Genomic DNA, 25,530 nt, shown 5'->3' with positions numbered 1-25,530 from the left:
AACCATATTTGAGAAAAAATGTATTTGATGTGTACCCTGACTTTTTAGTTTTGGCCAATGTCCCAACCAATAACATAGAGGAGGTAATCTATGTGACATATACTGCTGCCAGCCACCAGGGGGTGATCAAGATGATTTAGCTTCTTTATGGGGAGTTGTTGTTTGGCTCATCTTTATAAACAGTCTATGGGAGACATAGCCTGCATAACCTGTGCATGTACTGAAAATGTTTTACTTCCACAAATATACATTTCACATAAAGAAAGACTCCAATATCATGACTCTCCTCGGACTGTTGAAGTATCTTTTTACTTTTCTTTCTTTTTTTTTACTTGCTCCAGAAGCTGATTTCATTTGTGTGCACACTTCTGCTCCTATTTACAAGAATGCTGGAAAAGTTGACAAAAACTAAATCATGAAACATGATGTAAGCAGGCAAAAGTTTACACATTACACACAATGACATGTATATGATTACTTATATGTAGAATCAGTACTCCTGATACTCCCCCTGCACCGAGGACTGAGTTTTCTTCAGGCAGCAAATGACAGCTCTGTCAGGACTCCTCTTACTTCCTGACTGTGAATGAAATGAGGTTATGCTGTACGCCAATGTTTCCACTGCAGCTCCATGTTCCTGAAGCCATACCGTCAACCTCTTTATCTCACCTTCATCATGCTAACGCTGCATCATGGTACACACCCAGATATGAGATTATGCAACATCAATGTTTTTCTTTTCACCAGAGAAGAGTTGTGGCCACCGCCTCCCACAAACTCTGGTACCAAAATATTCACAAGCAAATACTCACATTACTACGAAATACTCACAACACAAGTAAATTCTCACAATACTACCAAATACTCACAACACAAGCAAATATTCACAACACGCCAAACTGTGTGTTGATCAGATATTTGACAGACTAATAATATGCACATTGCAAATCATTTATAAAATTCATGCGATTGCAATCTCATTTTCCAACACTGAGGGGCAGCCAACTTTTTTCCTTCACAAAAATATATGGCAAAGATGATCAAAGCCTATGAAACAAACAGACAAGCACATAAATCAAATTCTTTTGGAAAAGCAAAGAACACAGCCGTACCAGTAGCCACAAAAATAATCCTCAAGTTTGTACTTCCATGCAAACCTAGTTCTTCACAACGGCAAGATGAGATAATGATCTCAGCCATTTAAGAAGAACCAGGTCGTGGGAACAGGATCAGTGAAGAAGAACCTGAACATACATTGAAGTGCACACAGAGTCCCATGACTGATGCTGATGGAAAAGCAGAGTTGATAATGTTACTGAGGATTGCACGCCGTGCAGTTTTTCCAGTCATTACATCTCAACTCGTGAGTAAAACAGGCTAGAGTTGTTGCGTGGAAGCACAAATCCACAAGTTGACAGAGATTCTTTTAAATACTACCTTAAAGCCCACCTTAAGCTTTTTTATGAGTAAGTGTAAACACTGCTGCCACATGTTTTCAGCTGGCATGACATGCACGCACTTTTCAGGCTTGCACAGGAGGGGATTGCACACATGCGCTCAGGCACATCTGTGGAACACAAGTCCTGATTAATGTGTGTAGAAATCTGAAAGAAAGGGGCTGAGCCTTTGATATCTGTGTATCTGTGTTTTCATTACAAGGCCACCTACTCAGCACTATTTATACACTGTACTACAAACATAATCTGCATAGTGGGAGAAGCAGGAGGAGAGGAAGAGTCTGGTGAGATCGGGTGCAAAGTAGATGGAAAATGTGTGAGGATTTAATTAAGAATGCGGATTACCGACGGAAAATAATTACGCAGTGTAATGAGAGAGAGGGAGCTGAAGTATTTAAGCTTTGAGCAATGAAAAATGGCATCTGATCGTGTCCCTACAAGTGACCTGTGTTTTATGTGTGTTTGTATTTGTCCACTCCTGGAGGGGGTCTGTTTGCATCCAGTCTGTGGCCTGGTGTGGATCAGGTTCGTTGCCTGTGTGTGGGTCCCCCCACCCCCTCTTGGTGGGTCGGGGTGATGGATGATGCCTGGAAGCTCCAGAGCTGCAGTGTGTTCGTGTGAGTGCTGTCTGAGCACCTTCGAGACAGTTACGGATGATGAATGGAATTGGAGTTTGTGTGCATATGTGTGGATACGTTTGGGTGTAAATGAATGACAGCTCGCTGATGACTGTTGTGTTTCAGGTGTTATTCTAGCTTTATTGATTATAGGGTGACAGACATGTGAAGCAAAGCTATTTAATACTGTAGCATAGAGCGCGCTGAAACACATGCCTACACACCTCCTCCCTTAAAGTCGTGTTTGTTCAAACCCCCCACTTCTCCTATAGAATTACAAACCATATACCAAGGGCAGGATGGAAGGCCTAGTTTGGGTTGCAGCTTTTACTTGTGACACATTGAGCTCAATGAAAATGTTCATCCATCAATCTTAAACACAGACAGGTATGGGTTTACAGGCCTGAACAAAAAACACGTACAAAGCCAGGGAAACAAAATGTGATTGTTGACAAAACCTGTTTATCATTTATGCAACGTTTACCTGGAAAAGCCCTAATGATCAGTGATGTAACACGACTGAGTCATGACTGAGCTAAACTGAAGCTAAGTGTCACATGGAGCTAAACATGGACATTGGCTTTTAAACAATACAATTCTTACATAACAGAGCTAACCTGTAGATGTGCTGAGTCGGTATAATGTTTACTGTGTTTATCATCTAACTTCAGTGTTTTAGGTTTAGCTTTAAAGTGTTTGGTTATACAACAAAATAAGAATGACAGTCACTAGAGCATAAACCTCTGCCAAGGCCCAACAGAACCTAACTTTTACACACCAAAAGATATTTGACTTCAAGATCCTAGTGAATAGATGAAAGTGGAAAACAAACAACATTCTGGCTCCACCCCTTTGACCAGATTCATGCCAAAAATTCTTTCTTGGCCCATGTCCCATCTTTCTAGCAGGTTTCATGGAAATCCTTTCAGTGGTTTTTGTGTAATCTTGCCAACAAACAACCAAACACACAAAGGGACAAGGGCAAGAACATAATCTCCTCAGGGGAGGTAATAATGACCTGAGGATGGTGTTTAATAACAGTTCAGGGGATTTTTCATTCCTTATTACAATTTCCCCTGATGGGGGAATATGTACATACCAAATTATATCATGGTGGTGTCAAGGGAAAAGTCATCATTTTCATTGTTATTCATCTTTTGGGGACTATTATTATATATAATTTAATTAATCCAAGACTAGATATTTCAATCTGGTTTAAAGTGGTGAACCCAACTGAGCAATGCCAGAAGCAGGCTGAAACAAATAAGCAATGGAAGATTAATTAACTTCATTTGTACCTTATGTATGTTTTAGTTTTAGATTGAATTCAAGTCTGGATGTTTGAATTTCACACACACTCCAGGGTAGAAGTTATCGCCTCATGTCTGTGACGAGGAAATCAAAAGAAAATGAAAGTGCCTCAAAACTGTATGCTCTTCTGTAGTTTTTATTCCTTTGATGTTTGCCTTTTCTTTTTTTTCCTGAAGGGATCTTCCTTCATTCAGGGAGTTTCCGCTCAAAGTAGAAAGTCTTAAACACGATACATACATTACTTCTCATTCCCTCCATCTTTTCTTTCAACTCTTTTGGCTCCAAGGTAAACATCAGAGCTAAACGCTTGTTGAAATATTAGTTTTTTACTTGTCAAATGCTGATTAACTTAATCTCTTATCATTTCAAGAGATTTATTGTAAAAAAAAAAAAAACTAAAATAATATGAAAAGTTTTTTTGATAATGTTAAGGAGCCAGTAGGTCTTATCTCATCTCTACCACATTTCTGATAAATTACCTCCAATACTGACACTAGCTGATGTTAATTGCTACATTAGCTATGTCAGTGTTTCTCCTCCGGCTCTGTTTCCAAATCTTTGTATTGGGACAATGAAATAGTTTCAGCTGTGACAACAACGATGTCCCGAAGCAAATAAATCTAGTAATTGATACGAGGGGGGAGACTTAATACCGCTGCAGAGGTGAAAAGGGGGCAGTAGAGGATGAACCCTAAGTTCAGCTTCTGAAAAATCTTCTATTCATAACTAAAGTCCGGAGGGGGAATACAATCCGTGACATGTTTTCATTTGGTCAATTGTGCGAATGAATGCTGAGATTTGGTGTCACACACACACACACACACACACACACACACACACACACACACACACACACACACAGACATTAGGTGTGTCAGCTCTCGGTTTCCCCCACCCTAAACCACCCTCAACCCCACCCGGAAAGTGCAACTTCCTCCCCCATTCATCTCACTGCGATTTTGTTTTATTTCTCAGGAGCTGTTTTACAAACTCATTTGTCAAGCCACACAAAGGTTTATTGAGCCCTGTGAAACCAAGCTTATGAAAACAGTGGAAAGTCTCTCTTTTATACACAGAGATTACAGGATTATAAAAACAGTTAGGTTGCGGGGTTATTGTATTGAGGCCAACTGCAAACCTCAGACACGATGAAACACAGAAGTTTCAGTTTCAGAATGAAACTCTGTCTAAATTGGAAACAGTCAAATGCAGTCAGTTTGATTTCTGTGGGTGTGTTCACTATACGCATAATCATTATGAATTCCTTTTTATCACAGCAGCGTGCATAATGTGCTTCACAGGAACAGTGAATCTGCAACCAAACACATTACACAGGAAGATTTGAGCGAGTTCCATGGAAGCAGGGGAAGTTTCACTCGGGTGGGATGGAGGATGACGAAAGCTAAGAAGCTCCGAGGAGGCGCCTGAATGACATACGCACATTCGATTCCACCCCAGGGTGTGAAGTGTGTGTGTCACTGACAGTGAGAGAAACTCCCTGTAAACTGACACCGTGCAGACTCTCTGTCCTGCGATTCAGAGAGGAAAGAGGAAGACGAGGGGGAAAAAAGACAAAGATGTTTTTCTTTTCTCTTGGTGACAGACACATAAACTCTGACACATCATCAGTGACAATGACCTTCTGTGTATACAATGGAGTGTCTGTGATGAACAATGGCAGACAGGTGATGATTGAGAAATACATTCATATGTGATGAACCCATTCACTGAATTATACTGATACTGAACGTATCAGTAAATGTCTCTTTAATATCTGCTCTCACAGAGCAATACCCACTTTTAATTACCCAGTTTAAATTGTCTTTGTCTTTGAAGGACATAAAGTTAGTCAGTCGGACAGTCATTCAGTCTGTCAGTCAGTCAGTCAGTCACTCTGTCATTCAATCATCTGTCATTCAGTCAGTCTGTCCAATAGCAATAACAATCAAGTACATCTCATTACCATGACACATTGACTGACAGTTAAGAGCTGGCAGTGTTACGAAGGCTTTAACCGTAGCAAGCCCGATTGAACCTTACTGACCACAGTCTTCCTGATGTTAACTTGAGTGCTTTTGTTTTCTACCATAAGTCCAACTCTTCCCAGAGTAAAGTAAAGTAATCCATGGTATCGCTTTGGTTTCCTCAACTTAATTCAGAACACAAGTCAGAGGTTTATTCAGCGCCTCTGATCCAATACACTTTTTGTCAAAGTCAGTGAAAATCTTCTGCAGTGAAGAAGATAAAGAAGGAAAGGAAATCTGGAGTGATGGCTGAGAAATGGCCAAAAATTAGTAGGAGAAAGTTAAAGAAACACAAACTGGAAAAAGAAGTGCTGAGGTCAGGCGAGGGCAAAGAGCCAGACACGTTCAGAACGGGAAAGAAACAATAGAAGAAAGAGTGTACACTTCCATGCCATATAAAACACTCACGATAACAAGACATTCCACTTTAGCTCAGCTAGTTCTATTGTTGTTAGCGTTGTTGTCTTGGCAATGCGTGTATTTGTGGACGTTTCAGTAGGAGCACTGAAGGGCAGGGTGTGTTTGTGCGCTGCTGAGTCGGGTCAAATTTTGACTTTCCCTCCACAGAACTGCTGACTGCTCGCTCTGATTTCTAGGAGACAGTTGAAGTCAAACTCTGTCACTGGCTTCCACGAGAATCACATCTTCACACCCCAGTGAGCCTGTGATGGAATCAGCAGGTGTAGAGTGAGCACAGGGAGTCAAATGACAATTATTTATCCGTACCTGTTCATTTACTTCTCTCCCATGATTTTTGTGGGAAAAGACTCATGTGGAGATATGACTTTACATGAAGTTTGTTTAAAGATTCAGGTGTTTGATGACATTTAATTATTTCTATGAAAACTCAAATACGGTGAATTACATGTCTGGCAACAGGGATACACTGTAGTGTACAGTGTAGTTTTGTTTTCAGTTGTGAATAAGTGTTTGTTGGCAAATGTTCAAATATTACATGCCAGCTCGGATTAGAAACATTCACTCATTGCACAACAGCATTCCAATTTTTTGTGCCACATTAATATGCAAAAGCTGCTGTCTATAGCTTTAGGGATGTCCATGTTGTGACCTTAGTCATAGAATTCCATGCAATCTGAAGGAAATATTTTCAGTCTGTTTTCCAGGTACAAGCTAATGGATTTAGCATTTCTTACAAAGCTGAAAGAATGAGGAGGCGAGGAGGTTTATGAGGCTTATTAAAATGGGATCTGGTGCAGTGACTTAAACTGAGACACCCTGCTCTTGTCTGAATAAACAGGCTTGTTTTTCCAGTGAAATGTCAGAGTCTGACCCCAGACAGGAACCGAAGGAGAACGTACGTCTGCTCAAACACTGTCACAGACAAAACATCACCCGCAGCCAAAAACTTTGTATTTAACTCAGTCAGTTCAGAGAGACACGTAAATCCTGCTTTAGATTTTGGCTGTTGCTGTTAACACATGCTGTCAGCTGAGATTACGGTGCCTCGACACCTTCGTTCTGTCATTCTCTCCGAGTCAAAATAAGCTATCATTACCCGCAGTCTCCAAGTCATTCATTATCCAGCTGGCAGAGGGTGATTTGACAAAGCGAAGCACCATAACAAACGTGGCTGAGCTTAGAAGTAAGGAAGGATTTTTTAACATAAACTTTAGTGGCATGCGCTCTTTGTTGTATATTGTATTACATCCACCAAGCAGGTTGTTTTTAACCATCTCTTAGTTTTAGGGTTTATTTGTCTGTTTTAGGACACACACACAATGGAATGAATTACCACAAAACTTAGTGGAAGAATGTGGTATGAGTCAGGGAAGAACCTATTAAATTTATGTGTGGATCATGGGGTGGATCTAGGACTTTTTTTCAATTTCTCTAACATTGCATCATAAAGCATTTTTCAACACTTTCAACGTTTTCCCAGGGAATAATCAATCCAACTTTAGGAAACTGATGAAATTTGGTGCAGCTTAATAGAATTTAAGACAACTGTTAGGCATAAGCGGTCGTATGCCCTTTGAAGAATGCTATTCCTTCTAAATACATTTTCTTCACAAACACAATTATATTTATGACAAGAAGTTTAGTCACATAAACACTAGTAAAATATGAAAAGCCTGACACATACACACAAAGTTCTGATTAACTTTCTCCTGACTCCAAATATATTACTGGGTACTTATAAAAGTAAGACAGATATACATATAATAACACAGCCAAATGGTTTGTGTGGATTTGTGTGCGTCTTTAAGCCTTGAAGCAGCTGCCTTCTCTTCCCTGACATCTCTTTGAAGTTTCATCATCGGCCCTGACGTGAGCGTGCCGCTGAGCCGATGGACTAGTGGCTGAACTTTAAAGTTGCGTATGGGGGCTGAGCTCTTAAAGCTGACGGGGTGCTGGATGAATTAGGTGATGTCTAAACACCGGATCCTTAGCTCGGGCACGAAGTGTGGTATGAATCAGCCCCCTTCCAAATAGCAAGCCTGTGTGTGTTCTGCCTATACAGTTACATTAGTGGATCTGGAAGAGATTAGAGCTTTCACACTAACAATAAGTAATTCAATGGTTTATGAGGGGTTGAACATTATCATACACGGTGTGGTAGGCAATAGGAAAGGACATCACAACCCATTATTCAGGGAACATGTGAAGTTCATTTTTGTAACGCTCTGTGTTTAATCTGTGTTTGGCCCATAAATAAGATTAAGAGATGCAGGCCGCAGGCGACGATACTGCAAACAAAGAATCTGCTAAACTATGTGGGTATGTAGCAACCAGAAAGATGGTCTCTCAGGGGGTTAACATAATTAAAAGCCCTTTTACATGTTTTTATTATCGAAAAGGATTACAGTTCTTGATGAACCCACAGTTATCATCAGCGCTAAAGGGGTATTTGAAGTCCACCTTAAGTGAAAATCCAGTTTTTAAACATGTTAACATGTTCCACTTGTGCCTTTCATATGATAAAAAACACATTTTAGCATCAAATAACCAATTAAAATCAAATGAAGGCAGGATATATGACCTAAACTGAGGCCAGTCACCAGGGGACGATCAAGATGATGAAGCCATCATGTGATTCATCTTTATAAACAGATTAGACCTTAAAAAATTAATTTCAAACATATTTATCTACTTGGTTTGTTTTATTTTGTGGTACTTTTAATAAATTAGATTTAACAACGGCAACTTCTCTTCCCAAAGACAGTGCCCCCAGATAACTCTGGATTATCCACTGAACCCATTGTATCCACACTGAAACTTGATTCACTTCTATTATATTGGAGTGCAGGCGGAAATCTCTGTCACAGATATCTCATAACCTGAACAAATGAAAATGTAAGACAATATGTTTTTTTCATTTGGTTGATCCGACCCTTGAAAAATAAGGCTTTATATAAATCCCCCCTTTTCAGGTCTCAAAGCTGCAGGATGTTTTGCTCCATTTCCCCTTGTCTGAAACAAAAAATATTAGGCACATCTGCTCTCAAAGACCCTTTCAGTATCATCATTAGTTTTGAACATAGCAACATAAATCCCTCAGACTTTAGACAGTTTCTGCTGATGTGTTCCAGGGCACAAAAAGAATCTGCCCTCAGCTTAACGTTCTCAGGGCTGTGCTCGAAAGGTTAAATAAGCCGTGACTTTGTAAACTGACGTGTGCCATTGGTGTTGTTTGATCCAAATTCAGGTTGGACAATTTTTTTCTCCCTGCTTTTTAACGGAACATCTGTCCAGCATCTGGGCAGAGCCACATGTCCGGCTCTCCTGACTGTGGTGGAGTCACGGAGGGCTAAACTAACTGTATCCTCTGACTCTCTTTATAATCACAACAACAAAAAAACTCCCTGTGAGCACAAACAGCTGTTGCTTTCAGATTCATTAATAATTCAGAAGCCTTTTTTCATCCGTGCAGCAAGGCCGAATAAACGCTTGGAAATGGGCCAGAAATAATATAACTTACATTTACAACTACAAAACCCTGAAGTATATATGGGAATATGCTGTAGTGCTACATGAGTATGTCTCTGCCTATAGATACGTTATTTTTTTATCAAGTTGATTTAGATTTGTTTTCCCCCTTGTTTCATCATTCATTATCCTTATCTCCCCTCAGCATAAAGAATCGACTATCCTCTGCTGTAACGCAACACAGCCTTAATCTACTTCATCTCTGGTCCATTACTTGTGCTTATTAAATCAACTGTAATGCAGAGCCCCAATAAAAACTCACATAGGAACCAGCTGTAAGACAAAAGAGCTGGACATCAGGTGATTTCATTACCCAGTTTGAGACCACAGACTCTTTTTTAAATCTCACAAATTTTGCTGTAAATCTCTCCTTTCGTTTGGAAAAAGACGATTTACAGTACAGTATGTATTCCAGCGAGTGGCAGCTGCAAACAGTTGATTCTGTGTGTTTTAGATGTGGCACGTTAAGGGAAGAACCTTTTTGCATTGTACTCCCAGCACAGTGTTTGGGTTTGTGCAGTGAACTGGCACAGTAGTGAGTTTGACACCTCCTGCACAAGCAAGTTATAATGGGAACACAAGGGAATCAGAAGGAAAGCATAGGTGGCAAACTGTAAAAGGAACTACAACACTTCCCAGCACATGTGCCTGCCAAGTAAAATACAGGCGACTGAGTGGCCGAGCAGCAGAAGCGTTTTTTACACTCTGAGTGAATTCAGACGTGGCTGCAGCATCGACTGTACGGGTGGGATCAGCTGGAATAATACTGTGGGATTTGGTTTAAAACACAGTAGATCTCCTCATCTGGAATTTTAATTAAAACTCACTTAAATAAGTAAGTCACAGCCTCAAGCACCCAGACTCCTGAGGGCCCCAACGGCCCCAAGTGCACTGTGGCAATTAGTTTATTGATAAATGAAGTGCTGCTTTTGTACCACAGTTAATAAAGATTATATTGTGCTTACATAGTGCATATTTTTGAAATGTTCATTTACCAAAATATAATTAAAGGTATCATATGACATAATTCTCAAAACAACTTGATCCATGTGATATATTTTGCTGACTTGTGCACTTGCATTATCCAAATTGTTTCCAAAGATGTTCCAACTCAGAACATTTTATTAAAGTTGACAGGACGTTTAATTTTGTTAATTGCCTCATATCCAAGACAACAACTCCCACAATCCCATGTTGCTTCATGACATCATCAACCTAGGAATTTGTTATGGTTTTAGTGGCCAAAGTTATTTTTCATATGTTTAATATGCAAAAACAATCTGGGCCAACAGATACTTTTTTTTCCCAAGGCCAGCTTCCCATTTAATTTGGCCTTCACTCTGATAAGAGCAGAAAAACCTGCTGGCCACAACAAAGATGTATAATTCCCGCGTTGTATCTTGTTTATTGAGTTAGCCATCGACCTGGAGGAATCCAGCCTGTAGATTTAGGAAAATTAGTCTGATGAATGGGACGTGTTATACGAAAAACCCTGTCAAGAAAAAAAGGATGCTCTGTTTGTGGCAGAGGTGCCCAGCACACACCAGGAGAGCTGCAAGATCAAGGCAGTGTCAATGGGTGAAAAGGAAGCAGGGGGGGAGGGTCAGTAGCAGATCACTGACTTGGTTTGACCTTTGGCAATCCCTGCACAGCTTCCTCATCAGAGTGACCTTTGACACTGTCATGGAGTCGAGGTGCTCAGCTGCCCCTCACTTGCCAATACAAACTTTCAACAGTCAGCTCAGCTGTCTGCAGCTGCATGTGACCAGATACTGCAAGAGAAGGCTACTCTGCAGATAAGAGATAAAAACGAGAAAAAGGAGGAGGTTCTTGTGATTTAAATCCATGTTGATGGCCAAAATTATTTTCAGATGCTAGAAAGAAAAGGAAAACAGACAAGAGAATGTATCGAATGTCACAAGGTCTTCAGGGAGCAATGGATCACCACTCGTCTCCTCTGCCAAGTATGAGAGCTGACCTTGGTAGGGAGCTCTCCGAGGGAGCTCACCACATCCCTCCGCCCGGTTACATTGGTGTGGTCCTTGGCCACCAAAATTATGTTCCCCATTTAACTCATCATCCCGTGGGGGAAAGGGGGAGAAGAGGCTGTCGATGAACGGAAAACAATGATGTTCCCACATCTGGCAGTTGATTTCAAGATGGCAGGGTGGAGCATTATCCTGCTGATAAGAACAGTGGCAGGGGTGTTGGCCCTCCCACAGGAGAGCGGGTCAAGTTCTGGGGCTAAAGGAGAAAAGTAGTGATGAGATGTCGTCTCCATGCATGAGACAGGCCAGAAAGAGCAACAGGCTACAATGTCGGCCTGTTGTTGTCGACACATTAACATCTTTAAAGGAGCCGAAACAGTTTCCTTTTCACTCTTGTCTCACTAAATGAGGTAACATCATAAATCGAACTGTCTAGTTTTGACCCTAACTGACCCTACTTGTCAAAAGAAAATGTCAGACTGTTCCTTTAAAGTGACAGAAGCGACATCTGTTTCTTTCACTGACGTCTGAAAGACAGTTAGTTCGACAGTAATTGAAAACTGTGTGTTTTCTTTCACATTAAAAGCCTCAGCCTATGTTTCATAACTGAACCATAACTTCTCAAGTGTTCAGTGTGCAAGCTACGACAGCTGGGGGTAAACCACAGACAGGCTACAGTGATAATTCTTCATGTTGGTTGTGTATGAATCCAGGGCCTCAGATGGAGTTAAAAGGTTTTCTGAAACATGTTTATTGAAATGAAAAAGTATCTCAACGCATGAGGGACATTAAGTTGTGCCCTTACTTTTATCGAAAACTAAAGAAATCACTAAGGCGAAACATTTTCTCTGTATTTAATATAATAACAAAACACGTGTTACACATTACCAAACAAAAGGAATGCCTCTGTTCTTGTAGACACATGTTGGCGTCCACTGTCTTTTCCAATCATGACATGAAATCTTTTCAGTGTAAAAGCATCCATGTGTAACCAATCACATGACACAATCTGCTCTGTGTCCGCATATCAAAGGTTTGTTGTTTCCTACAACAGACAGTGAGTAAACTGTTTAACTCAACTCTTAAGACACATTAAAACATCACCTATGGGTGTCACACACTGTCTCACACATACACATACACACACACACACACACACACACACACACACACACACACACACACACACACACACACTTCAACTAATGCAGTGATGTTCTTTGTTGTTTGGTCCCTAATAAACACATGGTTGCTGCACACCACAGCTGCTGTCTGCTTGAGAGGAGTAAAGCTATTAATTTGTGTTATTTGGTCATAAAGGTTTTAGCCGCCTGTGGTCTGTCTGCAGCAGGATGGACGTGTGTGTACATACAAACAGACATTACAGCATATTAGCCTAATATAGTACATTTCAGAAAAGATGCATGGGAGCTACATGTATCTGCTCAGTAGTCCCAGCTGGAGCCTTCAGACAATGTGTGGAAATATTTACAAGTAAAGAGAAAACAGAGGAGTTAATAATCTGCAGTGTTAAATGATGTTAATCATTTTTAAGAACATTTGGGCTTCTTTAAAACAACAGTTAGGACATACTGGGAAATAAGTTTACTTGCTCCCTTGCAGAAAGTTAGACGTGAAAGTTGAAAGCACTTTCATGTCCTTACGCGTATTTCCCAAAGACTCTGATCCTTTACATGTTGCACAGGACAAACATTCGTCAGATAATTTATTTTTCTAGTGGCATGAAATAATTCAAAAATACATTATTTGTCTAAAGGGTTCAGCTGGTGTGACGTGAGGTTTGGATTAATAATGGCACAGCAGAACTAAAACACTGAGCCGGTCAGTGGTTGGACTAAAATGATAAGGCAGCATTGTATGACGTGAAGCACTGAGCAGACATCAGTGTGTGTAGACCTTCCATTACAGCGTGAGAGAGGCAAAACAATTTAAAAAGTATATAAATACAACTTAAGACAAAATGATTAACAATATTACTAATATCATCAATATTCAATGCCTGTCAGATTAAGCACGCACACAAACACGCACAGTACAATCCTATAAACACAATAAAGGCAATGATTTTACACAGTCACTGTTTTACAAATGAGTGACAGTATTCATATTATTTCAGTATCAGCTGTTATAATTAAACTGTTTTCTAAGTGCTTTAAGCTTTTCCTACAGGACTTAAACAGATTTCTGTAAAAAAAAAAAAGATGCTGGATAGTTTTTGTATCTCCTTTCACTGTCATTTCTAAAATAATGCTGAGAGTCTTCAGAATCTGATGAGAACATCAGCTGTGACTTTGTTTATATTGCATTATCGTCAGTTAGATTTAGATACAGTGTTCAGGAAATGCTCATTGGGCTGTTTTGAGTGTCAGATCTGTGGAGGGTTTTCTACAGCGACGGCAGAGTACTCAGTCTCAGACATGTTGGGAGCCTCGATGAGACGCGCTAAGCCCGTCCTCGTGGAGTATTTAAAGATGAAGGCCTTCATGAGGTCATAGCGGTAGTTTCTGTTGATAAAGTTATAGAGAATGGGGTTGAAGCAGCAGTGGAGCAGGGACAGGCACTGGGTGAGGTGCAAGGCCACGTAAATCACATTCTCCAGGCCACAGGTCAGAGGCACTAGGCCCAGCTGGGACAGGGCGTCAGCGAGGAGGACAGCGTGGTAGGGCCCCCAGCAGCCCAGGAAAACAACGATGTAGGCCAGGATCACCCTTCGGCTCACGCGGCGCTCCTGCTCTACCGCGGACGATGATGAAGAAGTCGAGGAGCGGGCGAGAGCTCTGGCTAGCAGGGCGTAAAACACTGCAATGACAGGAAAGGGGAGAGCGAAGCCCAGAAGAATGAAGCTCAGCTGCACTCCCACCATCCACTCCCTGGGGTTTTCCTCCGGGTACACGGGCCTGCAGAGCATGGTGTCCCCATGTGTCGACTTCACAGTGCGCAGGAAGTAGGTGTCCGGCAAGGAAGCCACCAGAGCCAGAAGCCACACCCCTACACACGCTCCACTGCGGATCAGCTTCCTGCGCACACCTCCTGCGTTCTCTCCGTGCTGTGCCACGGTCAGGTAGCGGTCCACGCTCATGCAGGCCAGGAAGAAGATGCTGCTGAAGAGGTTGACGGAGAACAGCAGGTGCGTGAGTTTACACGCCACCTCCCCGAAGGGCCAGTGGCCGTGCTGGGCCAGAGAGCTCACCCACACGGGCAGAGTGGCACACACGCACAGATCCGCCACTGCCAGGTGAGCGATGTACATGTGAGTCTCGTGGCGAGGGGTGGAGTCTCTTTGCGCTCGGATGTTGACCCAGAGGACCAGAGCGTTGGCGGCCAACCCGATGATGAAGATGAAAGTGTACAGGACACACATGGAGTAGAGCAGAGCGCTGCGGTTGAACGCTGTGGCACACACCATTGCATCCACACTTGATATGTTGCTGAAGGTTTCTGAGAAGTTGAGTTCGCCCAACGACTCCCACAGGTCCTCCAGTTCGCTGGTGCTCAGACTCATTTTTCAGGGCTGGGAGAGGACCACAGATCTCTGGGAGGTAACACACCACCTCTGAATGGGACAGATCCTGTAAAAACATCAATCAATTCATCATTTCTTGCAACATATGGAAAAAGATCCAACAGCTAAATGCTTGTTTTTCCCCATTTAACCTTCTGGTATCATATTCAAAAAGCAATTTTCTGTTGCATTAAGCATGGCTTATTTTACCCATGGGGACTCCCCACTGCATGAGCTAATAAAACATGAAGCCATTTGTGGTATGTCACCAGATCCTGAAAAATATTAATGTGGTTAAACTGTTTAAACATCACTATAATGAGTTAGTGGAGGTTCTCTGTTGTCGTGTCACAACTGTACAGACTCCTCTGTGACTGATGTGCAGTTAGACAGCGGAACAATAAATGTTTACATTAGCTCCACTAGCTCAGAGTGCAGATTGGACATAAGGAAGTGGGATCTAGAAATCCAAACAGGCTCTACTTCCGGAGCGTTGCAGGCATTCCAAGATAACGCACTGGTCAGGGTGGGAAACTTGATGCCACTTTAAAGAATGTTTTCCCTTAACAAGCATGTTATGGTAAAAAAAATACTCCCAAGTTTCCCTTCTCCTCTTGAGGCAGAGGGAGGATGAAGGGTGAGAGTGGAGCTGTCACCATCCAGATGATCAAAGAAAACGCTGCTCATAACCTCGAATACGTCATTTTACAACATCTGAATCTAATAAGACATGAACACTTGCACGCTGTATCAAACACAAGGTGCAGAGTAAGGTGACTGAAGCAATATGCAAGATCACAGAGGTAGCTGTCTCGAGCAGCTTAGCAGGCCAGCAACCTTTTGTGCCGCTGAGGGGTCCGGCCCTGCAAAGCTGTGACTGCCTTGTCTTCACATTTTGTTTTCGCTGTGATGTCTCTCTCAGCTCCCCCTAACAGGCAGCCTGCCAGTGTGAAAGCTCGGAGGTGAAAGGTGATAGATCAAAACCGGAACACGAGTGGCTTAACCCCGCTGGTTTGTACGCCCACAGAGTGAATTGTGTGCAGGGATCGGCGGCGGGGGGGTGCTCTGATGCCCGCGAAACGGCCGGACCACGATTTAAACGAGGGTCACCGACCACTGGCTGACACAGCACGCCGGAAAGCAGTGAAATGTGACCTCGCCAGACATCTGTCTGACTGGGAGAGTTGTGCTGTGCAGAGGATAATTGGACAGAAAGTCACAGAGGATGATGAAAGAAGACGGCAAAGTTAAAATATATATACACACCTGCAACATATTAAGATGTGCAGCTCTCTGGCGTGTCTTAACCATTCTATAGGCTACTCGTACTTCTAAACCAATGCAGGAGCAAATACTGTGTTTTGAACCCACATCTATCTGAAAGGTAGCCCACAGTTCCAGATTAAATTAACATCATATTAAGTATACCTTGGTAGAAATATGCATTTATTTTAATATGCATTCTTATTTGTATAACAACTATTCCTACTTAAAAATGACATACCCTGACAATATACATTTGACATTCAGAGATTTTAAAAGTTGATATTTAGGCAATGTTGTGAGTACTGAGCAAAACCACCTTTGTAGAAATATTAATTTTCTTATGATTTTTGCATAAATGTGATATACTATTTGGTTACCATTATCTTTTAACTGTAACAACATGACGTTACATTCTATACAGTTAAATGATATGCAAAATGTTCACCTGTCGACCCTTTATAACTGGTAACTTTGCATATTTACACATTTGCATCATGAACACTTCTGTACTTTTACTTGATTTTAAATCCAGGGCTTGTATTAATGGAGTTTCTTGACTCTCTGACACTGCTTCTTCTGTTTGCTAATGGCTCCATTTTCTCCCACCATGCACCGCCTGCGATTAAAGCCCTTCAAAGAGATGTCAGATATCACATGTTTAATTTAACTCTCGATTATTTTGACACACCGGGGAGCGCCATTCATTCTAATGGAGGGATTGTGTATGCGGAGATAAATCCCTCACAATGGTCTCTGTCTAATTCCCTTATATTATATGGAAAATACCTGGAGGTGCCAGGTAGCCCCACAGGCTTCAAGCTCATTAACCTGTTAACGCCTGCAATCATCAGATAACAGACACATCTCTCTCTCTCTAACTCTCCCAGGGTGAGTGTGTGTGACAGAATGTGTGTGTGTGAGTGTGTGTGTGTTAGAGAGAGAGAGTGTGTGTGTCTCTGCTTCTCCTCTATTCAACTCGCCAGCATCCAGTTACAAATTAGCTGAAAACCTCCTTTGTTTCTCAATACACACAAAGTAAAAAGCAACCAAAGGCCATTTTCATGTGCTAATGGCGCCCACAAGAATGGTGCAGGTGCTTCGTGACTGTCACAAGTTTCCCCCTGCTGCCACTTTCTATCTACAGGCTTTTCCTCTTTTGGCCCGGGATAAAAATCTGTTCCCCTCGGTGGACAGGACATCATGTTTCCGCGTAGATTAACAGCCGCAGTGTTGCCTTGTCCGTCATTACGCACAGATTCAGCCAGAAATTCCCAGCCCGCTGCTGAGCGCAGACATCCAATCTCATTGTTGTCATTGTTGATTTATGTCAGGCTGGAAACAAACATCTCTTATCAGATGGCAGCTCTGTATACAGTAGCCTGATTCCGTGTCTGAATGGGGAGGCGAGTCAATTACGCGCAGGGAAGATGGAGCTGCTCGGATCTCGAAAAATCACTATAATGTCACAAACATGTTCTTCCAAAACTTTCTGTTTCTCTTCTAAGAAATAATACAGAGTGTTTTACACGTGCATAATGATATGTAATGATAAGTTAGCAGTTCAAATCGCAGGTATCGACCATCCCAAGAAATCCAAGTGTTGCTTGTAAACCAAGAACCCCCTCATGCCCGCATTAGCTCCATTTTATCGGCTTACCTGTTTTTAAATATTCCCTCCTCTCTCGAGTCTCTTCTCGTTCAAACACCAGATTCGATTTCGCCGAGTTTTACCGGATGAATATTCTAAAACTTACTGCAGCGCAGGAGAGGCAACTTATTGCGCGCAGGATTCCCTCCGCCTCCGCGAATCAATCTGAGCCTGTTCCTTGTTCTGCACTTGCTGATACTCTCTGGAGTTACGCCTCCAAGGCTGGTCCCAGCAGCGGTGCGTATTGACATCGCACCGTCCCCTCGGGCGTTCAATACACAGCAAGTAGTCCGGCCAGTTTCGGCAGAGAAAGAAAAAAATAAAAAGAAGAACGAACTGAATTTCCAGCTTTTTATGAACCATATGACTAATGCACAACACACAATTTCATGTGACACATTCAAATATCCAGTATGTGGTTTGATGCACGTTTTATAGGCGTACAGGTCTGTACGTGCACACTGGAGCATGGATGTTTTAGTGCATGTGTCCTTTGTAAGGACACAGCTGTTGAGATGCTGCTCATAATGTCCACTGTAACAGTGATATATGATTTAGTGATTGCTACACATGGGCCAATACCTAATACATTTCACATACATAATAAAAAAAAATGATATGTTCAAGTTTGAATTGTGTATTAAACCACATACATGACCTTATTTATAGTTTAATATTCCATATTTTACCTTTTAAGAAAGCGACAATTAGGACTTAAGAAATGCTACATTTGTTTTTGTCGAAGGGGAACCCTTGCTCGCCGGAGTTCCACTCCCTCTGGACCGAATTGTATTGTTTGACTACTAATCTCACTGATTCTGTATATAGATATGTCAAAAACATATTATTCATCTAATAAGTGTTGATTATGTATAGTAAAGATTCTGGATTATTATTAGCACTGTAGCTATATTCTACAAAACATAGTCTAATGGATGAAACCAGTAGAAAAGTTGCTCCTCATGTAAAAAAGTGTTATTTAGTGTTATTTTACATCAATGTTTTATGTGGCATTACATTTATTTCAATCAAGATTTGGTGACTTCTGTGAGTAATAGTGGCCTTGAAACCTCAATAAAGCGAATAGGGTAAATATACAATAAATATGGTGCAAAAAAAAACATATGAACCACATTACATGGGCACCTCCTCGTGCTTCCTGCAGTTACCTAAATATGAAACCAGAGTTGCAGACGTTAAACCAAATCTACTGTCTACTGCTTCCACCCAAAACCAACAAACAGGTTAACCCCAGTCCCACAGATGTAACTGATATTAAATAACTGAATGCCGAACAGCACCAAGATACTTTCCTGTCTACTTCACGTTTTAGTCAGAGGCCACATATGTAGAATCGGTATGAAACATTTGACTGAAGGTGCAAGGGGCTCTGTTTGTTTCATGCAACGTCCTGAAACTATGAACAACATCAGCTGCTTGTTGTTTCATTGTCGTCGGACCTGCATTCAGTCTCATTTCAGGCACATCCTTTGGAAGCAGCACAAAGCTGCGTGGGTGGCTCGCGTCTTTTCCCGAGCACAGCTGAAAGCTCACCTGCAACTCTGGTGGCCTCGCGGCTGCTCCCACCAGAGCAATTAACCCCAAGTTCAATACAAAGACGGGATCTGACAAAGCAGCAGAAACTGTGGGATTTTCCTTTCAGAATGCACCGAGCCTGTTAGAAATGTGAAATCTTGATAATATGCTCAGCTCAAGTGAGAGTACTTCTTTTGATGTCTTTCTGAGTGATTGAAGTATACAGAGTTAACCAGGTGCAGTGAGTCCAGCATGTTTGCTTGGGAAGAAGATATTGTTGAGTGGTACACGTCCCCTTACTGCAGTTTATTATGACTGTACGCCCTGTATGTAGTGATGAAATGCAGCCAGCAGGCCAGTCTGACCTCATTAAAGAGCAGCGTAGTGAAGTCGGTTTCAATGAGGCTTTAAAGAGAGCTCCCACTACGCACGCATACCCATTGTCCTCTATATCAGGAGCATCAGGAGGGATTTGTAAGCCTTTCTGATAAGCATCCGTAGCCCTGCAGACTGCTGCCAACCTCTGTTCTGTATTCCTCATTCACAGGGAAGCAAGACTGGGAACAGCAGGGGTGTGTGTGTGTGTGTGAGTGTGTGTGCGGGTTTGGGTATGTTCTCCGGTGTTATTTGAGAAAAGGTCATCCGCATTTGATGTGAAGGGAAATATCTAATGAAATGAAACACTTGCTTGACTTTTTCTCTGTGATCCACACTTCCTCACTTTGCCTGAATCTGATCGACTCAATAAAGTGAAATTTCACATGACTTCATTTACTCAATAATCACCTGACTCTGCAGTTCAGCTCAGCTCTGGAGCATTTCAGCACCTTTCAGCTCATTGTTTTGTTTTTTTCCGGTGCACAGCTTCACTCTTTTGACTCGCTCTTGCTACTCTCATCAGTGACACAGCTGGAAGCTGAAACCCACTGCGCGCTGCCTCCTCGGCACCAAACAATTGGAGGACAAAGTTAGTGGCAAGTTGGTGAACAGAATTTTGCTTCTAAAGTGCAACGTGTTTCCCACTGGAAGAGACTGAACATCGGACCTTAACTCGTTGAAGGTCACAAACATGGCTGAGAAAGAATGTTAATGTGTGCGTCGCTTGGATTTCTAAAAAGGGCAACTGTTTGCTTACAAGTTTCAACTTGAAAGAGTCAAATATCTGTGTGTTGACAGCTTGTTTCTGCTCCTCCACAATGTGCCTGAAAGTTGCAGATTAAATGCAGGTTTAATAAATTGCAATTCCTTTTTTCGGTGCTGGGATTCTGCTGCTGCAGCAGCCATATACAACATGCATTGCATGACTGCCCTAGAAGAGACCTTTTCCCCCCTGCTGACAATAGTGTTTCCCTGCTGAATTCAGGAGATAATGGCATACGGTCTCTAACTTAAACAGATCGTAAAGCTACTCAGGCAAATTTGTGATTTTGCGTCAATTAAGCATAGTTTACGAAAAGTTTTAACAAGGTAGGTCTTTTTGTTGTATGTCTTAGCAACCATTCTACTATTTAAACACACTGTTTCCCACAGAGTACTTTCAACCCTTCTTGTAGTATTCCAGACAAGGCGGAGTTGTCACACACAGGATAAACAGAATGATCAAAAGATAAGGAGCTGGAAAAGGGCAGATGACTGCGGCAGGAGAACAGGGTAGTGATGACGTAGGGAAAGAAGAGGGTGGATAGTGGTGTGGGAGTGAGAAGTTGAGGAAAGCAGAGGAAGAAAGATTGAGAGGGTTATTCCTAATGACTGCCGTTTCTATTGTAGTCCAGCCCTGTGTCACGGTGGGGGATCTGACTGACATGGCCCATTTTTGTGCAAATCACCATTCAGAGGGTCCCTCTCAGTCTCATTCTCAAGCACATCTTTACCATCAACTGTTAAACTCTCATCCCGCTCTGAGGTTTCCTTCTGCATGCCTCTGCTTCCTCACATTCCTCTATATCCCCACTCTTCATTCCTCACTCATCCTCCACTTAATTATCCATTCATTTTCAATTATCTTCCAGGGGGAGAGGGAGGCCCTGTGTGAGTTAAACTGAAAGACGGAGTGGTGCAGAAGGAGCTTGTGAGGGAGTGAACTCGAGGGAGCACAATGAATCTTACAAAAAAGTCAAAGAACAAAAGATTTATTCTTTTATTCCTTACACTCCCGATGAGGTGATATTTTAAGATGAGGTGATATTTTGTGTCTTGTTTTCGGGATCTGTTCAAGCAGGTGTGTGTTTGGCACAAAGTGTGGATCCCTGTTGGAAAATGCAACAAGGCATTCCATATGTTGACAGATTGTCTCTTACACCAGCCCATGAATGTGACTGAAACCTGAGAATTGCTTGGATGTCAAACTTCGGAACAGTGAGAATGAACTCAGAGTCTTTGTGGTGCGTTGAATGGATTTCTTCAAGCTGCATTTTGGCCACATGGAGGCAGTGAAAACGAGCCAAGCTGATTAGCTTTTAAGTTGCTATGGTGAATATGTTAATAAACAAGAACTTATTTACTCATCCAGCAGAAATGGAGGGACAGAATCATTCATTCAGAGACGTGTTTGTAGCGATGTGGTGAATGAAAGTCCAATATTTACACTGCTTCAAATTCTGGATTGTTTGCTCTCCACGACCTCCTGCTAAATGCTCAGCTATGCTCAACAGCGAGTCTCTTACTTTGTCTGTTTGTCATTTGGTGCCGGGCAGGTTGGGTACAGTGGACATTTTAGAGCTTTTTAGAGGCTTTGTGCTGGAAATCGCTGCGTACGGCTGTTCAGGAAAAAAGAAACGCTGATGAGAGCAGTGAGAGTGAAGCAAAAAAGTAAAGTTGTGGGCTGTAAACGAGAAACAAAGGGCTGAAAGCCAACAAAAGGCTCAATAAACCTTACGAGCTGAGTGACAGTTCTCTGTGGGTTCGACAAAATGAGTGAGACCTTTCATGTTACACTTAATTTGATCGATTGTTAATGTTTAAAAAAAAAGGAAGTAGCTTTAAAATCTTTTCCTTTATGTCTTCACCCCTGTCCATTTGTTTGTTAGTTTGTAAGTAAGAATACAGAAAAACAACATTTCCATGAAACTTCATTTTGATCTCAAGGTACTTTACATAGAGAGGTCGAGACCTTACACAATAAAAGAGAAACCCACCGGTTCCCACAACGACACACTTAGCGACTGTGGAGAGAAATAAAAGTCCCCTCCCACCTCCAGCAGAATCAGACTCAATTTGCACGGCCATCTGCCTCGACCGGTTGAGAGGAGAGAAATGGGGGCTAGAGGGGAGGAGGGGAGGAGAAGAGCGAGAGAGACCAGGTACAGTGCAGCCATCATATTTAAAATCTGTCAGACTAACAATTTTAGTTTCCCATAAGCACTTTTTCATCAGCCATATTTAGAAAATTGATATCTGTGAGTGTGTCCAGAAGCTGGTGCAGCTTGGTTGAAGGGAGGTGTTCACTCCCCTGAGTCTCCTTCTAGTTCTTCTCTTCATCTTTGCTCTCTCTTCTCTCCGTCTCTTTCTCTGACCTCTCTGAATCTGTCAGTGCCTTCATGCTAAGCTGTTCACCATGACTGGCTATGGTTCATACAGCCCATTAACTTTGTCCATCATTCCTGCATGCAGCAGTAACTCAAACAAAGTTCAAGTCTTACAGGTTGCTCCCCACCCCCCCTCTCTTTGCATTCTTGCACACACACACACACACTCTATATTCATTCTTATGAGTCAGGTCAAAGAGATCATGCAGAAAATGGGTAGGAACTGATGAAAAGTCTTGCTCTAGGGGACAGTAAGTGTCCAGTATGGATTAGTGAATGACAGAGTCTGTCCACAGGCTGCACGAGACGCTGTCCATCTCACTGAGTTCCACCCGGGGCTGCAGCTCTAATCTAGTAATCCTATCCTGACTATCCTAACGTGTGCTTTACAACACGGTGCCTCACTGTGCCGATGCCACAGACTTTGCAGATGAGGTAGCTAACTTTCACCCCTATTGTCCTGTCATGCCAAATGAAAAATGGACCCCAAGTGCTGCTGGAATGTGGCATGTTTTAAGGAAGCCTGCAGCAGTAGTTACGCTCACAACGTTAGCTGAAGGTAGTCTATATGCATGAAAGCCTCAGTGTTGATATACGGTCTATGGCATCAAGTTCATGGTTTAAATGAAGTTTGAAATTTATGATAATTTGCAAGAGTGGTAAACAGACTGATTTAACCTATTTCATTTGAGAGAACCAAACACTGCAGGCTTTATTGGACACAAACAACTCCGCAGTCAGTCATACCAGTGGAATGAAGCCTGAGTCACTTCTGCGGAAAAAGATCTAAATGGTGATATGCTGTTTAGCGTGTCCTTACTAAACAATTACCCCACAGTGAAAAATTATAGCTCAAACGACGGAAAATCACCTAAAGCCATGTTTCTCTGTCCCAGGTGGTTCCTATTCATGGTCTCCCTGCCAATCACATACACACAGGCAAACGCAGCACTGCAGGGAGATTACAGCCAGGATGTGGCAACCCAGGCAGCATCTGGAGCATGAGGGGCACCATAGCATCAGTACTCCCATTTATCTAGTCTTTCTGCATCTGCTCATTTATAACCCTGAGCCTCTGCTTGCATCTGTTACTGACAAAATCATACAAGGCCACCTCTAGTCTTTCACTGCTTGTATTGATGTATGACAGTGGGAATATGTCAGTATTATATCAAGGGGAAATATCCTAGTGAGATGCATGAAATGAGAGCCAGAAAGAGAATTGGATCTAAAATAGAAACCAAAGAGGAGTCAACATTGGATCCGAGGATCAAACGAGAGTGACGGACAGGATGTGCCGCATTCACCGTGTCTGTTCCTCCCATCACTCACCCGTGCAGCCAGTGGTGGAGATAGCAGATATCTGCTTCACATTACAATGCAGAGAAGGATTCGGAGAGGAGTGTAATGGCTGACTGCAGCTTTAACCCTGTCACTCTGATGCGCCAAACCACCAAGAGCCTTCCCCCGAACGTCCCAGCCCTGCTCAACTTCTGCATGTAAATATGAAACAGCTTTGCAGCCTCACGTCCGCCTCTCACTACCAGGCACTCCATACATCATAGGCTGAACCGAGGCCAATAGCTTGATGCATATCCATTCATCAAAACCACGACGGCAGGCCTTTCGTGTAAGAGTTTGAAAGTGGCAAAGTGCAGGCCTGTCTGGGCCCTGTCACTGCCAGCTGAGCTGAGTGAAGTTCCTGTCAAGGGCCTGATCTGTCAGAGTGTTTGTTTGTATGTGGTTAACTGTGGTCCGATCCCCTGCAGGAACACATCTCCAGCGAACATTCAAATCCCTAATGAGCAAAAGATGTGTGAAAAGTCCCATTGTGGTAAAAGTTTCCTGTGCATTTTCACACTGGTGAGAAGAGAAGAGGGAGACAAAAGAAGGATGGAGATGAGGATAATAAGAACAAGGCATGAAAGACACATCCTGTAGGAGTTCGTGAAAAAAGGAAGGAGGTAGTGATTGTTATTATTTTTTTCATCTGTGTTTTTCTCTCCTCTTTTGGAACTCGCAAGAAGCTCCTCGGATATACTTGTGATTGTGTTCCTCCACAGCTGTTTGGCTGTGATCGCCTGCTTAGCCATGAGAGATTTATCTTTGATACACACACACACATTAGAAATATGCAGAGGCTTCATGTGCTGCTGTTTTCATGGATGGTTACTAGCAAGTAGTTTACACCCTGTATTTATGAGAAAATAAATCCATTAAAACTTTATTACCTTTATTGCTAAAGGCAGATCTACCTCAAATATTCAATCCACTGTCTCAGGTATTTAGTAGCAAGTTTTTCCCCAGAAGTAAAACTACTTCAAGAATGTTGTATGTTTGAGTCGGTACGAGTGAAGAATTGTTTTGTTGAACTATCAATCTCACATTTTTCTCTTTAACAAGGACTGTGGGAACCTATCGACTCATTGCAGGACTGATTTAAGAGGCTCCTAGTGATTGGTGTGTTTGGCGGGATTGTGCTCTGATGTCAGTGGGAATTCATGGTTTCATGATTATGGGAAACTTACAATGACACAGTGATACAAAGGCAAATGGATCTGTTGGAACTTAAGTTAAAGTATAAACTAAAACGCCAGTAGTTCTCCATTACAGACCTTTCCTGCTGCCAATCTTAATATAACCACCCCGAACCATGCCTCCGTTTTTTTGTGATATTCACTGTGAGCA

The 25,530-nt window shown here is 42.2% G+C and overlaps 1 protein-coding gene across 1 annotated transcript; it reads right to left on the bottom strand.

Moving 5' to 3' along the window:
* Nucleotides 1-12,185: 12,185 nt before the first annotated feature.
* ackr3a (atypical chemokine receptor 3a) lies at nt 12,186-18,125 on the bottom strand. The gene is made up of 2 exons (XM_020089661.2): nt 17,792-18,125; nt 12,186-14,935 (listed from the first exon to the last, which is right to left on the bottom strand). The coding sequence occupies exon 2, from the start codon at nt 14,866-14,868 to the stop codon at nt 13,732-13,734; it is 1,137 nt and encodes a 378-aa protein (XP_019945220.1). The 5' UTR covers nt 14,869-14,935; nt 17,792-18,125; the 3' UTR covers nt 12,186-13,731.
* Nucleotides 18,126-25,530: the final 7,405 nt, after the last annotated feature.

This window comes from Paralichthys olivaceus, chromosome 10 (genome assembly GCF_024713975.1).
Source record: "Paralichthys olivaceus isolate ysfri-2021 chromosome 10, ASM2471397v2, whole genome shotgun sequence".
NCBI lineage: Eukaryota > Metazoa > Chordata > Actinopteri > Pleuronectiformes > Paralichthyidae > Paralichthys > Paralichthys olivaceus.
The sequence above is the reverse complement of the archived record's forward strand: the minus strand, read 5'-3'. Positions and strand labels throughout refer to the sequence as shown.